This window comes from Scyliorhinus torazame, chromosome 10, assembly GCF_047496885.1.
Source record: "Scyliorhinus torazame isolate Kashiwa2021f chromosome 10, sScyTor2.1, whole genome shotgun sequence".
Classification (NCBI taxonomy): Eukaryota; Metazoa; Chordata; class Chondrichthyes; order Carcharhiniformes; family Scyliorhinidae; genus Scyliorhinus; species Scyliorhinus torazame.
The window spans coordinates 179124777-179143655 of record NC_092716.1 but is presented as its reverse complement, the minus strand read 5'-3'; the positions used below and the strand labels follow the sequence as shown (position 1 = coordinate 179143655).

The window sequence follows — 18879 nt, the reverse complement described above, 5'->3', positions numbered from 1 at the left end:
CATCACAGCATTTGAAGTGCAAACTTCTATGTTTTTTTGTTGAAATTGGAATTGCAGGGGTCGTTCTTGAAAGCAATCTTTGGGGTCATCAAGATCATCAGCAGATTTTGGTATTTGTTGACTTATGAGGATCTCAATATTGTTGCGCTCCCAGTACCTGCCTTAGCAGTATTCCATACATTCAGCAAGTTCTTGCATTGTTAATAATAAACTTTCCTTTTATCCTCCCGTTGTATAATCAGTATCAAATGAAATGGAGCTATACCTTGTTTGGCACTCCGAAAAACGGTATGTTAAAATGAAAACATTACAAACAAAAATCATATTCTCATAAGAAAGTATATAACAATGGTAGGTTGCATTCCTGACTGGTAATTATTAGATAAGAAACTTATGCATTCACGTATTTTATACAGAACACTTACACTCTAGCACAGCTAGATGCACAATTTTCAAAGAATGTTAAATAAGTGAAAATAATGCACTAGTAATGCAATCTTCCACAGAACTATGTTTCCAACTTATGTTTTTGCTGAATACTGTATTGGCGCTCTTCTTGACGCATGTGCAGTAATGACGGACTAGCGTGGCTCGTAATACATGTGCAGGAATAACTGCCATAACTCTGCTAAAGTGAAAATGGAGGTCGTGGCCAGCAGCGCTATTTGGAAAAGTTTCCTATTTATAAAATCAATGTAAGAAGAAAAAGCATTAATAGAACTCACACTAAATGGGGATATCTGTATATTGATAATGATCCTTCCACAACCTTTAAGATCGTGATTACATCTATAAAGTCACTTGTGATCCTTCGTTCTTCCAGTGTAAATGTTTCCAAGATCGTCATAATCCCATTGATCAATTTAGTTGCAGGTGAAGTACAATATGGGAAAGTGTGCAAATAGACACTTTGGTTGAAAGACTGGAAAAGCAGAATAATTTTTAAAGCTGTTGGTAAATATTCAGGGTATTTAAGGGCTCTTGGATATGAATCACTGGAAGTTAACATGTAGGTACAGCAAGAATTAGGAAAATGTAATGTAACCTTTATTGCAGTGTAAGAGTAAGGAAGTCTTGCTGCAATTGACTGAGATCACACCTGCTGTATTATGGACAGTTTTGGTCTCCTTATCCAAGACTAGATTCACTAGATTTGATTCTTGGGATGAGGGCTGTCCTATAAAGAGACATTGACATTGGGCCTATATTTTCTGGAGTTTTGAAGAAGTAGAATTGATCTCACTGAAATATATGAAGGCCTTGAAATGGTCGATGCTAAGAAGTTGTTTCTCCAAGGAGCATAGATTAAGGATAAGGATAGTCTCAGGATAAGGAGCTGGCCATTTAAGACTAAGATGAGAAGATGTGTCTTCACTCAGATGGCTATGAATCTTTGGAATTCGCTATCCCAGAGGGCGAGTGATGCTCAGCCATTGAGTATATCCAGGATTGAGATCAACAAATTTATGGGCACAAAAGAAATCCAGAGATATGGGGAGAGGATGGGAAAGGTAGAGCTGATGTAAAATTTCAGCCAAGACCTTACTGAATGTCAGAGCAGACTCAAGGTGCCCCATGACCTATTCCTGCTCTGACCTACTTATTTTAAAACCCTAGTGCACAAGACACCCAAGGAACTACACTCATTATGATTTTCCATATACATGCTCACCAATCCATGGTTTTTCTGTCCATTGAAACCAGTGAGGCCAAGTGCACAAGGGGAAAATCCCAGTCTTATCTCTTCCCTTTCTAGTTTTAATTTTGCCTTGCGCACAAATTCTTAGTTTTCTTTTTTTTAAGTTCATATAACACATTTTCCTTTATTTTCCTTTCTCTCTCAGTTTCCAACACCATTTTCTTGATGTTCATATAAATGTTCCTTGTGCACCAAGCGAAGTGCCAGGTTCCACCCACACAATCCCATTATCATTTAGGGATGCCACATTTATCCCAGTTGAAATCACGGTTTGAGCAGGTCCACTTCAGCAAATACAGGTTTTAGGCTTTGGATGAGACATTAAACCGAGGCCCCGCCTGCCCTCTCAGCTGGATGCAGATGTTTCTGTTCCACCATTTGGAGATGACCATGGGACTTCTCTTAGTTAACCTGCTAGTATTTATTCCTAAATAAATAAAAATATCCTGTCATGTGCCTCACTGCTGCTTGTAAAACACTGTTGTGAGAAAAATGGCTACACTGTTTCTTGGCATTGCTTCACATACTGGAGTCCAAACAGACTTTCCAGGGAGTCCACAAAATCCACTTGAGATGTAATCCAGGACTCAGGAGAAAAACAGGGTCACTAAAAGTGCAGCAGAGTCAGCTGGCCATCTCGTCTAGGAAGTTTAAAAAAATTAATTTATGGGACGAGAACGTCACTGGCATTTATTGCCCACCCTTAGTTGCCATTCAGAAGGTAGTGGCGAGTTGCCTTCTTGAACCGCTGCAGTCCCTGAGGTGTACGTACATCCACAGTGCCGATACAGATGGAATTCCAGGATTTTGATCCATTGACAGTGAAGGAACACCAATATATTTCTAAGTCAGGCTGACGAGTGTCTTGGAGGGGAACCTCCAGATGGTGGGGTTCCCAGGTATCTGCTGCACTTGTCCTTCTAGATGGTGGAGGGGTTAGCAATCAAGCTGGCTGCTTTTACCTGGGTGGTACTGAGCTTTGTGTGTGTTGTTGGAGCTACACTCATCCAGGCAAGTGGAGAGTATTCCAATACACTCATGACCTGTGCCTTGTAGATGGTGGACAGGCTTTGGGGGGGGGTTCAGGAGGTGAGTTACTCACTCGCTGTAGGATTCCTAGCCTTTGACCTGCTCTGGTATGGTTAGTTCAATATGGTTAGTTCAGTTTCTGATCAATGGTAACCCCCAAGCTGTTGATTGTGAGGGATTCAGCGATGGTAATGCCATTGAATTTCATGGGGCGATGCGTAGATCCTCTCTTGTGGATGGTCGATGCCTGGCACTTGTGTGGCGCAAGTGTAACTTGCCACTTGTCAGTCTAAGTCTGGGTTCAGGTCTTGCTGTATTTGGACATGGACTGCTTCATTATCTGAGGAGTCGCAAATGGTGCTAAACATTGTGCAGTCATCTGCGAACATCCCTAATTCTGACCTTATTTTGGAAGGAAGGTCATTGATGAAGCAGCTGAAGATGGTTAGACCTAGGACACTACACCAAAGAATACCTGCAGTGACGTCCTGGAGCTGAGGTGATTGACCTCCAACCACCACATCCATCTTGCTTTGTTCCAGGTGTGAGACCAACCAGTGGAGAGTTTTCCTCGATTCCCTTTGACTCCAGGTTTTCTAGGGCTCCTTGATGCTATACTTGGTCAAATGCTACCCTGGGCGGCACAGTAGTTAGCACTGTTGCGTCACAGCGCCAGGGTCCCAGGTTCGATTCCCGCATGGGTCACTGTCTGTGCGAAGTCTGCGCGTTCTCCCCATCTCTGTGTGGTTTCCTCCCACAAATCCCGAAAGATGTGCTTGTTAGGTGCACTGGACATTCTGAATTCTCCCTCCATGTACCTGAACAGGCGCTGGAATGTGGCGACTAGGAGCTTTCCACAGTAACTTTGTTGCAGTGTTAATGTAAGCCTACTTATAGAATTTACAGTGCAGGAGGCCATTCAGCCCATCAAGTCTGCACCAGCCCTTCAAAAGAGCACCCTACCCAAGCCCACACCTCCACCCTATCCCCACAACTTGTGACAATAAAGATTATTATTATTATTATTATTATTATTAAGGGCAGTCACCGTCACCTCACCTCTGGCATTCAGCTTTTATGTGCATGTTTAAACCAAGACTGCACATTCATATTATAAGTATTATATAACATAATTTAGATGGGGATTCATGATTTTTTTTGTTATATATTTAGAGTACCCAACTCTTTTTTTTCCAATTAAGGGGTAATTTAGCGTGGTCAATTTACCTATCCTGCACATCTTTGGGTTGTGGGTGTGAGATCCACGCAGACACAGGGAGAAAGTGCAAACTCCACAGGGACAGTGACCCTGGGCTAGGATCGAACCCGGGTCCTTGGTGCCCTGAGGCAGCAGTGTTATCCACTGCGCCACCACGCCGTTCCATAGATGGGGTTCATGACTGATCTGTTTGAAAAAAATCTGAAATACCAAAAACGTTCAAGAACTACTGTGACCACATTTGAGAAAGTACATTAATGGTCACTAAAACACAGATGCTGAAACCATGAAGGACACTTTATAACTGCAAGTCCTTGGGCAGCACAGTGGCGCAGCAGTTAGCACTGCTGGCTCAGAGCGCCAAGGACCCAGGTTCGATTCCAGTCTCTCCTTGTGGAGTTTGCACATTCTCCTCGCGTCTGCGTGGGTCTCACCCCCACTATCCAAAGTTGTGCAGGGGAGGTAGATTGGCCTCGCTAAATTGCCCCTTAATTGGGGGAAAAAAAGAATTGGGCGCTTTAAATTTAAAAATAAAATAAATCAATGCAAGTCCTTCCCTCTCCTATAAGGACAGCAACCAAAAATGGGACTTTATCATAGCTCCGGTCAAAATTGCAGCAGTCTGAAATCAGGCCTTTCAGTTATTAATCAAAGAGGGTCTTCTGCAGCAAGATATTACAGAAATTCTCTATGACCACCTAGACAGCGAAGAATGTATAAGGTATTGCCTGAAGGAAATGTAATTTCAATATAGCTGACGTTTGGGAGTAAGTTATTAGGTTGGTGGAGGTAGATAGCCTGGTTGACACAGTACATGTGGACTTTTTAAAAGCTTTTGTTGAAATGCCACACAATATTCTAATAAAACGGTCAATCTTCTGGGAGTAGAGAGCAGATTAGGAGAGCTGAAAAATTAATATGTTAGTAGGGAAGAAACTGTTATTAAAGCAGTGGTTCTGCACATGGACTGATGAAGTCCTTCAGGAATTGTGTTACGATCACTAATTTTCACCTTTACCAATAGTCTGCATGAAAGCGCTGGCGAGATCCACTAGTGATTCAATTGGCAGTTCTGGCCTTAGAACCTTAGTTAAGAAAAATGGATTACAAGCATAACTAGGTCTGATGGGAGAACGGACCCACAGTTGCCAAATGTCATTCGGCATAAAAACATAGGAAGTTATCTAGATAAATAAATGTATGTACATAGATAGAGGTAATGCCTAACATGCGCATACAATGTATGGTTATGAACTTAAGACTGGCCAATTGGAAAAAGATCCAGTTATTACAGTGTCTTATGAGATTCATAACAGGTCTGGACAAGTGTGGCTCCAACAACACTATCCAAAGCAGCCCACCAGAAGGATAAGGGCAGCATTACCTGCAAGTGTTCGTGTCCCCCCCCCCCAAAGCCACATACCATCCTAACTGGACTATCTTGCTGCTCCTTCACTATCCCTGGGTCAATATCCTGGATTGAAGCAGTTCAAGAAGGTGGCTCACCACCATCTTCTCATGGCAATAAATGATCAGCCATGATCATAGTGAATGGCAGAGAATGGCTTCCTTCTGCTTTTATGTTCTATGTATGTTTCTATATAAATGCTAGCTTCTCCAACAACGCCCACATCCCATGAATGAACAAATGTTCAAAAGGTGCAGTTTGAGCAAAAATGATTGGATTACCAGGGTGTATTGTAAAGACAATCCAATACCAAACAAAAAAAATACTGTCCTTTTATACGTCCTTCTTAAGGCCTCGTTTAGAATACAATGTATAGTTTTGGTCCCTATACATGCTGAGTGAAATTGAGGCCCTGGAAAGGTATCAGAGGAGGACCACTAGATTGGTCTAGTTTAAATTCCCTTATTTACCAAGAGAGGCTTAGAGAGCAGGCTATTTTTACTCTAAAGCAATACTGTAGAGGAGCTAGCTTAAGATCCTTTAAAATGTCCTCTGGTCATTGTGGATCTGCTATTTGAGTTTGATAGGTTTTGGAGGACATATGGATATTTGTATAAGTTGGATACAAGGTTTTTTTTGAAGAGTCATTGATCTTTGAAATGACTTGTGAACTCATGCCGTGTACACATTTCCTATGATTTCTTGGAACTTGTGTGATTACCGTTGGGGTTGGAATTTCTCCCAGTTTCTTGCCCCAGGATTTTGTTCTGCGTTTCTTGCCTGACCAAGGAGATTACAATGATATTGACAAGCAGTGGCAATGGGGGCCATGATGTCAAATTGCACAATGATGAATCCAGATATTCACAATGGATCATTTAGTCTTTTCTCATTTATTATTTTTGTTTATTTACAAGCACTTGGCAGAATTAATTCTGTGAAAAGCAGAATTTACCTATAATTCTCAAGAATGCGAGAATGAGCGAGCAACTTCACTTCTAATTAGCACAAAACAGATCCTTAACCTACAGAGGTAATGCCGGCAAGATTCATTCCTCTCCAACTACAGAAAGAACTGACAAAAACTAAATTTGGACTATTTCCCAAAGCAGGCCAAACACATCGAAGTTGAATTGTCCAAGGCACTTTAGTCAATATGCTCAGGAAAGGAGGGATCAAAGCAGAAAAATAATCTGACAGGATGTTCCATTCAGGCCTCTTGGAGACTTTTCAGTCTGTTCAAATAGTTGTCAGCCATTGGACATATGGCTTTGTACATCAGAGTAATGCTAAGCAGGTATAGATTTACTCACCCATGTCAGGTTTCCCACATACACAGCTTGCCGTTTGCCTGCGTATGTGTAGACTATTGTCGGCCTGGCACTATTGTCAGTTTTCTGTGGCTCACCGGGAGTCCGTGGTAATAGTTCATCAAAACTTTGATCTTCCTGGTTATTACCATCAGCAGCCGCTATTACATCATCATATAGGTCAACTTGATCGTTTGGAGTATAATCAGTTTCCTGAAAGAGAACCCATACATTTAATTTAGGACAGGGTCTTCTTCGATGAAAAATTCAATTGGTGGTAGTGGAGGGCCAGGGTAGAGGTGGGGGGTTAACTGCAATTATGGTGCTTTGTAAATTACATGCTATAGTAGCCATATAATCCTGAGCACCTAAGACGTCCTTTTATCTTTTGCCATTCCTAACTACGCTGTTGAAGGTGCGGATTCATACTGAGGCACGTTTCTAAGGACACAGGAAGTCCTCTGAAACCAAACCCAAGTAATCATTCTTGTGAGCGCACCACAGCGAACCAGAACACTCTCCTCACCTGACAGCCACACATACACTGGATAATAAAAATCGACTGCTTCCCCCCTTCCCTCAGGCTATTGAGTCTATTTGTACCATTCTAATGATGTCCACGGTGAAATTAAAGGATTAAACCTAGAACTCTAAAAATTAGCACGGAAGCAGAACCAACTGGAAAGCTCTTTGAACAGCTGGTGTACATTCGATGGGATGAATAGCTGCTTTCTGTGCTGTATTGTTCAACAGTTCTCTGAACATATGGTGTATTTATCCGATAAAACAATGATGTTCATGATAGATTTAGGAGGGAAGGCCCTACTTGACAAATATTGTTGACTTTTTTGAAGATATTATTACATAGAAATCAAATTGTTCCTAGTCCAAAGATGTTCAGGTTAGGTGGATTGGCCATGCTAAATTGCCCCTTAGTGTCCAAAAGGTTATGTTGGGTCACTGGGTTACGGGGATAGGGTGAAGGCATGGGTTTGGGTAGGGTGCTCTTTCCAAGGGCTGTGCCGGTTGCAGACTCGATGGGCCAAATGGCCTCCTTCTGCACTGTAAATTCTAGAATTATAGGATTTAAAGCATAAATTGCCATTCTGCAGATCACGTCTTTGGATTCCCTAAAATGTATGATTCGGACTTAGATGGATCAATGAGGGCACTGCCACCAATAGTGCAGAAAACTGAGGGAGTGAAGCCATGAAGAGATTTAAAAACAAGGGTGAGAATTTTAAAATTCTGAAGCTGAGAGACCTTGAGCTATTGCCAGTTGGTAAAGGCAGGGGAATGGTGAATGATATGGGCAGGAGAAGTTTGGATGAGCTGGTTTACAAGGATTGAGAGGCTGGCCAGCAGGGCACTGGACCGAGGAAACCAAGATGGATCATCCACTCACCATTTCTGGTTGAAGATAGTTGCAAATGCCCCAGTCTTGTCTTTTGCACTCATTGCTAGGTTCCATCGTAATAAAAAAGAAAATTACTCTCTGGTCTGTTGCCACTGATGGTCCACAATGCCTCAAGGATTTCCATATTTGGAGCTGCTAGATCTGTTCTGAATCTATTCCATTTAGAACAGTGGTAAACCAATATGACCGAGGGTGTCCTCGGTATGAAGACAGTACTTGTTCTTCAAAAGACTATGCAATGGTCACCTCTACTAAAACTGTCACTGACAGATGCATCTTTGACAAGTAGACTGGTGAGAGCAAGGTCAAGAAGGTTTTTCCCTTGCGTCCTGTTGAGAAGGCATGAAGACAAAACAAAAAGAAATGTGTTTATCTTCCATATTCTCATGTCTAAATTGTTTTTTTTATAGGACAAATGGCTGGACTGATAAAATGGCTGCAGCTGACCACCTCATGGCAGTTCTGAAAGTTTCTGAGCAGTTTAAAAATGGACAACGGCTAGCTCAAAATCTTGGAATGTAACACTCCTTCCACTGCATAAACATTCCAGCCAAGCCGTCACATGGGATTAATAGACGAGATATCCGCACCAACCAGCTCTGGACAAAGGCATTGGGATACCTCATCTCCAACACTGAGCTAATGGTTCCACAGTTACTTGCTCAAAACACAATGGGTTTTAACAAGGGAGTCTCGTTAGCCGAATGGCTCAGCCCAAAGTCATCCAGTCACATGACCAAGACTTGAGCTGTTTGAATTGCTTTAAACATACAGCTTTTTAATTCTGTCTTCAGTCACTGTTTTAACCTCAAGAAGAGAATCAGAACTTAAGGCTAGCAGGCTGCCTCTGTCTGCCATCTTTCAACAAAGGTTGCAGCAGGAACAAAGCTCTGTCCAGGGTTAAAAAGCCTGATCCTCATCTACGCTATCACAGTAACTTCATTACAGTGTTAATGTAAGCCTACTTGTGACAATAAAGATTATTGTTTTCTATTGGAACATCTTGCCTACTGCAAGGCTAGTTCATCTCCCATTGTGGAAGTCAGAGCTACTGGAAAAGTATCACCCTGCATCAGTTTCAGCCAGCTAACCTCTCTGAAGGAATACACCACTCAACTTTTGATTCTGGACTCACATGAAACTATCATTTTTATTTTGTCCATGATCTTGGCTCCAACCCCTTTCCTTCCCTTAACCTTCTTTTATTGTATGATTGCAAAAGTGGGGTATATCACAAACCCGCTTCCCACGTTTTTGAGTGTAAAATAAACTAACCTTCTTATTTAACTCTAGTGCGAGTTTGCTGTGGAGTTATTAATCGAGGATTGCATCACTCGAAAACTGAAGGATTGGGGGAAAAAAAACGTCATCACTAATAAAGGCAGAAATCAAAAATACCTTTTGTTTACGGATGGGTGGTGAGTGGAGAAATCAAGGGTGTTCTAAATTAAACCCCCTCCTGTCCATAACATTTGTGTTGCTTTCAACACTTGCCGCAGGCCCAGTCTGGCAGGTGTGTCCTTCAGAACTCAATCAGGAGTGGTGTTACCAAGCCTCCCTTGGTGATGGGACATTGAAGTACCTAACCCAGGGTATATCCTGTGCCCTCACTGCTACTTGCAAGTCATACTTAAGATGGAGAATTATTGGTTCATCAGCTGAGGGAGGGCTGCAGGTGAAAATCAGCAGGAGGTTTCCTTGCCTATGTTTGACCTGATGGCACGAGACTTCATGGGATCTGGAATGCTGAGAACTCCCAGGGCCACTCACTCCCAACTGTAGTGCCGCCACCTCAGGTGGAACATACCTAGGAATGATGATCGAGGAGTCTGGAACATTGGCTGTAGAGTACAATTTGGTGAATGTGATTATACCAGCTATTGCTTGACTAGGCTTTGGGACAGCTCTCCCAAATTTGGCACATCTGCAACTATTTGAGGATCGATTGAGCTGGCTGTTTAATTATCATATCCGGTGCCTACATAATAATAATCTTTGTCACAAGTAGGCTTGCATTAACACTGCAATTAAGTTACCGTGAAAAGCCCCTAGTCGCCATATTCCAGCACTTGTTCGGGTACAGAGGGAGAATTCAGAATGTCCAAATTACCTAACAGCACATCTTTCGGGACGCGTGGGAGAAAACCGGAGCGCCCGGAGGAAACCCACGCAGACACAGGGAGAACGTGCAGACTCCGCATAGACAGTGACCCAAGCTGGGAATCGAACCTGGGACTCTGGCGCGGTGAAGCAATAGTGCTAACCACTGTGCTACTGTGCAGCCCCTACATTATTACTGGATGATTGGTCCAGGTTTGTGGGAACCGATGGCAGAGGGGGGGCCAATGAGGGGCACGATAGGGGGCAGACTGCGAGATGGGGCAAGGCAAAGAGACACAGGAGGGGAGAGGAAGAACACACAAGAGAGTAAGGGAGTGGAACAGCTGCTTATAGCCATGCCATTGTTCCCTTACCCGACGGAGATTAGATAATTTCCTTGTTATTTATGCCTGGAGCTTGTAAATGATTGGATTGATTTTACATAACTTTGTAACAATCTTCCAGTCACTCCACTTTGCTGGAGGAATAATCCTGCTTTCATTGGGTGGTGCTGTGATAATTCCAGCCAGGAGTTTTGTTTGCTGCATTTCATCAAGAGCTTTATTAAATAGACTCTGCTGAGTTAATACACGCTGTAGTGCACATCTTAAATAATTTCTTTCCTGAAGAAATAAAGTTTACTTGTTGTAAAATGCATTGTTTTCTGTGGTTTTAGAGTAACTCCCGTTCTGCCTCCAACGTATTGGCTGAGAGCTCACTAGTTGACAATGGTTCCGACAGGCACTCTTGAGATAATAGTTCTACAAATTGGTGCATTTGTCTTCAAAGGCAGCATGAGCATAAGCTATGAATTGTGAATCCTCAGGGTCTATATATGAAGTTTAAATGCATGTTCTCATTAACTTACAAATAGCTAAGATTACTGAAATTACAGACCTTGGTGACTTTATTTATTGATCAGAAAGGTCACAACAAAGAATGATCCGTTGCAGATCTTCAGACTCAAAAAATTGAAATAGGACAAATCTGCAAATATAAAATTGAAGTGAAAGTACCTGAGATGCCTGGGCTTCAAGGGACAAATTATGAGGATTTTGGGCTACCTAGGGCATCACAACTGCAGATTGGCACTGATGATATAGCACACTGAAGGTCTTATTACAGATCCAATTTAATTTTTTGCAAGAAAGGACTTAAGTCAATTCATGTTTCCTGACTTACCAAGAGATGTAGACCCAGGCCAGCATGTGGATGTTTGACAACTGATGTCATTAATGGTCATGAAATACATATTTAAAATTCCCTTGTTTCAGTTTTAAAGTGGGGTGCTAGAGGGAGGTAGAATAAAAATCTGAAAGAGCATGTTTCCAGCTCACATGTCCATTTACTTCATGAGTTTGATTGTTTTATTCTACCACTTCGTGAAATCTGAGAAATCTTGAGAGGGTTCATGTCCAATGCAGGAAACTAAATATAGGAATATGGATATATGTTCAACACTAGGCAATGTCACAAACCAACTACTAGACATATAAAAACATGGTTTTACAAAAAATGAGGGTTAGCTTACCAGAATGATTATGATGCAAAGGTGAAGCCCAACACAAGAAAAACAGATTTGTACTTCATGACATCTTTCACTACCTCAGGATACTCCAAAGCATTTTATTCCCAATTAAGTACTTCCCAAGTGCAATTACTCTCGTACCCAATCCGCACACAAGCTCCTACTAACTGTAATGTGATCATTTGTTTTAGTGATGTTGATGGGGTGATCATCAGGGATAACGTAGATGCAAGTGCTCAAGTCTGGAATGAAGCTTGAACCCACAACCTTCCGACTCAGGAGTGAGTGTTCTACCAGGGAGTCACAGCTGACAGATGGGGTTGTTTCAGATGGTATACTGAACAATGAAACACAGGTCTGATTCTCAGTTAAACATGTCAGAATAAAAATTCACCATCGCCAGTGACAGCTGGCTTTTTTGTGTGTGTGGGGGGGGGGCAGGCTGTGAAGAAGCAAAAACGAATCGACAACTTGTGGCTATGGAAGTAATTTATGGTGATGAATTAGATGTTTCACAGAAAATATAGCGAATGACACTCATGGAACCAGAATCAAAAAATAATTTGAGCATTACAGACTGGCTTGTCACAAAGTGGCTTAACCTGGCTGCACATTTTAGTCACGCTGACTGGCTTGGGTCTAACTGGCAGACTTCACCCCCCCCCCCCCCCCCCCCCCCCCCCCCCCCCCCCCCGGACTAAAAAAAGATACTCAAATTGTAGATTATATTTATTACACATATACAACGAGGCACTTCTTGTCAGGAAAGACAAGGTTTTCCCTTTCTTTGACATTTTACAAAGAGGCTTACCAGTAAAGTCACAAAAATTAACAACTTTAAAACTGAAGTTCCCTCTTCAGTTTGTAGAGTCAAGTTGTTCACCAATGGTCACTGCCAAGGACCTTTCAGCTTCACAGAATTTTCTTGCAAATAAAATCATTAATCTCCCAAATGTTAAAAAAAATTCTCCTCTATCTCCAATCAAAGGCATCTGGCAAACACTTTAAATGTGCACAGACCCAGAACGTTTTAGTTTTAATAGTATATCAGGTGGAATATTTACCTGCTTGTGACTCTCGTACAGCCAAAAAATATATTTTGAAGTTACCCAGTTAAATTTCAATATAGCTCAAATGTCCATTCAGTTTGAAGGTGTTACTCTGGTTTGCCCTTTCAATTTCCACTCTGACATCAGTTTTCTGTCTCCAATGTTCAAATGACAGTCAGTACAAGTTTTGGCAACTCTCATCTGAGGATCTTTTACATCATTTAACAACTTACTATTCAGCAAATTGCAAATCAATTAACTCACACTGTATATTCAGTCTAACTTTTGATTCCTTTTCCCCCGTGCTTCCTAAACTGCTGTTGGGGGAGGTTCCATAATTTAACCTAGTGACAATGAAAGAATGACAATATAGATCCAAATCAGGAGGGGAACAAGGTGCCACTATCTGTAAATTTAGTTCAGGGAATTCAGCCTTCTTGCACATTCAGCACAGCAGCACGAAATTGCCTCATTAATTTGGAATTTCAATTTAAAAAGTCACAGATAATATTGTGGGGAAATGGGCAAATGGTCACATTGGAGCAGCAGAAGTTAGAGTTACAGCAGAGTAGAACTAGTTTGAATCTGGAAGTGCTCCAACGATAGTAGGTAGGCTAACATCACTTATGAACACAAAATCTGTGCCAGATACATCTTTTCGTCAGCTAACTGCATCTTCTCTGAACCTTGTTAATTAGGTTATTTTATAAGTTTGCAGAGGTGAAGTGTTTCCAACTAAATGTCTATGGAATTTTGAGAGCAGGGTTATTTTAGATAAGCACAACTTTAGATAAAAACTCAATGAAGGAGGAAAAAATTAATTCATATTAATACAAAGTTTACATTATTCTGCTTATAGTGCCAAACAAAACCTAACATTTCCTCAACTCATTCAAGTGAAATTAGCACGGACACATTCAAAATGCTCAATGCTGTCATCAAATTCATTTAATACAGTGAAACTTCTATGCGAAAAGGGGTAAATAACTCTAAACCAACACACTCTTTATAGTGCTGGATGTGATATATTTGACAATATTTCAAACTGCTCTCACCACCAATGTTAAGCAAGGAACCAACTGTACTGCAACCCTAGCATTGCACAGCTCATAACAATCTCTCCAGTTCAACTGCACCAATGGGAGTTTAAAAAAAATAAATTTAGAGTACCGAATTAATTTTTTCAATTAAGGGGCAATTTAGCGTGTCCAATCCACCTACTCTGCACATCTTTGGGTTGTGGGGGCGAAACCCACGCAAACACAGGGAGAATGTGCAAACTCCACACGGGCAGTGACCCAGAGCCAGGATTGAACCTGGGACCCAAACACCATCGGAAACAAAAATACAATCAAGAATCTTCAATATTAGCTACAAAACCACAAATACTTACCTCAGCCACAGATTTTACAAAAACACTACCGGAAATGTAAAAATAAATACTGTAACTTCGTCACATCCCTTTTCGGGCTCACCCTGAAGCTCAGCGAATAAATACAATTCCTGTATGATTGTAATATGAAGCCTTGGAGATGAGGATGATCTTGCATTCAACCTCTGTTCTGTGTTGATTTAGCTGCTCTAAACCAGGTAAGCAACTGGACAGGCATAATTGGTCTCAGTTGTTCTTGAGCTAGGGAAGGATGGAAAATGAGCCAGGGTTCCCAGTCAGGACTATATTATATGGTAGTTACTCTGGCTAAAACGTGATGGATCCAAGCTCATGCCCAAACTACCCAGGGTTCGCAGGAAAATACCACTGTTGAACCAGTAATTCACTTGGAGAAATCAGTAGTCCTGTCCAAGTACCAGATATCTAATCCAAAACCACAATGTTTTGTGCATTACGGGTAGCACAAGTGGATAGCACTGGCTTCACAGCGCCAGGGTCCCAGGTTCGATTCCCCACTGGGTCACTGTCTGTGCGGAGTTTGCACGTTCTCCCCGTGTCTGCGTGGGTTTCCTCCGGGTGCTCCGGTTTCCTCCCACAGTCCAAAGACGTGCAGGTTAGGTGGATTGGCATGCTAAATTGCCCTTAGTGTCCAAAAAAGGTTAGATGGGGTTATTGAGTTACGGGGATAGGGTGGAAGTGAGGGCTTAAGTGGGTCGGTGCAGACTCAATGGGCCGAATGGCCTCCTTCTGGATTGGATGTTCTATGTTTGCAAAGCCACTGGTCAACCTGGATTATTCTGCATTTATTTAAAACCAAACTCAACAATAATGAGCTATTCAAAAATAGCTGGCAGCACTGCTGCCTCACAGCGCAGAGGACACGGGTTCAATCCCAATCCCGGCTACCTGTCCGTGTGGAGTTTGCACATTCTCCCCGTGCCTGCGTGGGTCTCACCCCCATCAAAGATGTGCAGGCTAGGTGAATTGGCCACGCTAAATTGCCCCTTCATTGGAAAATAAGAATTGGGTACTCTAAATTTAAAAATAATAAAAAGAAATTCAAAAATTTATGAAGTTCACAAAGTTCCAGGATTAAATGGTGGCATTCAAATTTAAGCATTTCAGGAATATGTGGAATTCAAACCTGTAACAGGCACCAAAGCATAACATACTGCCAGGCTGCAATAATTAGGATGCTACAGTCCTTCCTCCAGCTGTGTCATTCAAAATACAGGATATTAGAAAGATTTTCATAAAATACAGTCTACCTCCTGTGGCACTGCCCAGATAATACTATTTTATTATAACAACAACACAGAATGTAACTTTGTTAAATTCTAAGAATTTAATTGTTAAAAATGCATCTGAAATTATTTTGCTAATTCCATTGAAAACTTATGAGTTAATGTATTTAACCCTTCAGTTCTGTGAACTCGAAACATTAACTCTGGTTCTCTCCTGATAGATGCTGGCAGACCTGCTGAGGTTTTCTACCGTCCTGGGTTTTTCTTTCAAATTCTAGCATCTGCAGTATTTTGCTTATTTCATTTGATTTAACTTATTTACTAGTTCTTTAATTTTATCTTCTAACCCAGTTTATAATAATCAGCAGATAAGCTTAATACAGTCGGTTCTAATATTTTACTTTCTGGTATGGTACATAAATAAATAGTATTTAAGGGGAAGGTAGCTAAATATGTGGAGGAGAAAGGGAGAGAAGGATGGATGCACTGATAGAGATACATGAAATAGGGAGAGAGGAGCATGCATGCCAGAACAAACCATTGGACTAAATGGTCTGTTTCAGTGCTGTAAATTGCATATAATCATCCATGGAACACACAGAGCTGCTACAGTCATGTGTGCTGAATCTAGCTTGTTAAACAACAAGGCCCAATTGCTGTAAATAGGTACACCTGACATAATCTAGAATTTAATTCTTGTTAGTGAATCTCCAGATGCCTGTAAATTTCCAGTTCAATCTGTAAACTCACTTAACCAACAGAAATGAACCTATACTAAGATCCCAGACTGAAAACCCTTTATTTTCCAAAATATATATTTGACACCTAGATCATTGAAGTATGGCACAGTCTTTACAGATGAAATTGATTTAATGAAAGAGCCATCAAGTCGAAAAATGTCTTAATTTCAACTCACCACAGACTATAAAGACATGTCACAAAGTCAACAGAACTCTAGACCAACGGTGTTCAACCTGCATTCAGTTAGATAAGTCCTATTTAACATTATATTTAGAATTTGGTTTGTCTTGTTTGAATTTTGACAAGCTGGACGACTGGAACAGGCTCTTGCTAATTGGTGACAAATTCTAAACCTGAACACCAAGATGTGTTTGTATCAGCAACTTTAAATATATACAAATTAATTGCAACATTAATTTAAGTTTGAATATGATCTCTGAGGCACCATGATGTATCTTTGTTGGCTGCAGAAAAATGTAGATTAAGATGATCCTATTGTGGGAACTGAAAAATATGTAATAAATTAGCTTGATCTTAAAATACAAGGTACAAAGTTGTTAGCATTCTCTTATTAGTTCACTACTGAAGCACCTATTGCATATCCAGATTTAGATTTCCTGCTGAGAAAACACCTGGAGGACTACAGAAAGCATAGCAATATACAGAACTGGAAAAAAAATTCTGACCCATTTGGTTGATACCAAACTTCAAAAATTATCACTATATATTCACTTTCAGAATCTTTTCTTTTTTTTTGAGTACCCAATTCTTTTTCCCTCTAATTAAGGGGCAATTTAGCATGGCCAATCCACCTCCGCTGCACATCTTTGGGTTGTGGGGCTGAGACCCATGCAGACATGGGGAGAATTTGCAAACTCCACACGGACAGTGACCCGAGGCCAGGATCGAACCCAGGTCCTCAGCACCAGGGCAGCAGTGCTAACCACCGCACCACCATGCCGCCCCACCTTCAATTGTTTTTTTCATTATAGAACCATACAACTGTTATCTGAATTGAGATAAACTATTTGCTTCCACTTTCTAACAACAAAAATGTTCCATTAATACATTTCTGATTTAAATCATCATTTTGATGGGAACCGTTTTTTCATCCACCATCACATTTTTCATTCATCTAACAATCTTACTTTCAAGTATTCTTTAGTAATAAAATACCTTTGAAGACACAGATGAGGAAAAATTTCTTCTCTAAGAGGCTAACGAATCTGTGTAATTTTTTTTACTGCAGAGAGCTGTAGAGGGTGGCTCATTACAAGGCTGAGATAGACATATTTTTAATCAGTAATGGAATCAAGGGTTAAGGGATAAGGCGGAAAGGTGGAGGTCGAGGATTATCAAATCAGTCTTGATCTCACTGATGGCGGGGCAGACACGCTGGGCCAAATGGCCTACTTCTGCTCCTACATCTTATGGTCTAACCTCTCCATTGCCAAACGGCAGCCACTGATCGATGTACAACAGGTCTTTGAGTAAAGAACAGATAGGTCAGAGATAACAAAATGTATGCGAGGGTATAATGGTTAATTAAAATACCTCAAACCTGCAAAGCAATGTGAATGGGAGAATCTGGCATGAAAACAGTAAATGGCAGTTACTAAATGGAGGTTATTTAGCGTTGGAAACAGATAGGAAATGAAATGTTCTTTGGAATTTACATTGACTTTCATTGGAATGTCATATGACTTTATTTTTCATTCTGACTAAATGTCTCCAAATGATCCAAATCATAATTTGCTTTTACCTTATCAGATATTGCTTGAATATTTAAAATGTTAAACATGTAGCATTTTCTGATTTATTTTAGGTTTGCAATTTTCACATTTGTCTCTTTTTATCTGTGGAAGAATTTTTCCCCTCAAAGTGCACAAAATGTTTATATTAATCGCTCTGGGGCAATTGTTTGCCACACTGCAAACATGCTGCCAGGAGGCATGGAGAAGCAAAAAAAAAATACAGAAGCGTTTAACAAATATATCAGCAAATCTCAATGGTGAAAATCCAAACCATGAACCTGCCTTGTCCGTTCCCAAGATGTCGGCGTATCAACTGTATGTGCCATCATTTTATGTTCAATTTCACTTTCCTAGTATGTGGCTTTATTTCTAAATAGGCTTTCAGTAAGCTGTCATTTCAAACCTCAACTCATCAATAGTTTTTATTTCATACATATATCCGGTATTTGTATTTGAAAACTTAAACATAAAAAAAGATGTAGGCCAACCCACATTGATCGGTTTTAAGTTCTGTAAAAGTGGATTCCGCCCATTTCTTTCAACATTTGAAAAATTTTTGCCCTAAAGGTCCGTGACCGGACTCGAGTTCGAACTGACTTGAAGCTGCAGATTTCTCCTGCAGGGGTTCTCTCAGCTCATGGGCCGGGGAAAAGAGCTTCACCCGGTTCCTCCAACTCGAGCCAAGACCCGAGGCCTGCCTGCAGATCCCAGCCACTCTCTGCTTCCCAAGCCTTAACTCAGTTTCTCCACTTCCCCCAACTCGGCACGACTCTTGTACCCATAAACTCCCGCTCACTCACCTGATTAAACTCTTCATCCGCGTAAATGTCGATCAGATCGGCTCCCTCGGCCATTCCCCCAGCCGCGCCGTGTGCGCACGGACAATCAAACACCCGGACACCTTTCAGGGCCGGACCAGGCCGCGTCGTAGGAACGGGCCCTCCGGTCCGCGGACACAGGCGTACTTCCGCCCCGCTGTTGACACGCA

At 41.3% G+C, this 18879-nt stretch overlaps 1 protein-coding gene across 2 annotated transcripts in view; it reads right to left on the bottom strand.

Annotated features, from left to right (window-relative positions):
* LOC140384381 (cleavage and polyadenylation specificity factor subunit 6-like) overlaps nt 1-18848 on the bottom strand; it is a 69545-nt gene extending 50697 nt beyond the window's left edge. Inside the window, exons 1-2 of one of the 2 annotated variants that reach the window (XM_072466031.1) lie at nt 18692-18848; nt 6669-6878 (exon numbers count right to left, since the gene is read on the bottom strand). In XM_072466031.1, the coding sequence (XP_072322132.1) occupies nt 6669-6878; nt 18692-18745 (264 nt within the window). In that variant the 5' untranslated portion in view covers nt 18746-18848. Of the gene's footprint in view, nt 1-6668; nt 6879-8070; nt 8338-18691 lie in introns of those variants that run through there. The other variant, XM_072466030.1, reaches the window with a different exon arrangement.
* Between the last annotated feature and the right edge of the window lie 31 nt (nt 18849-18879).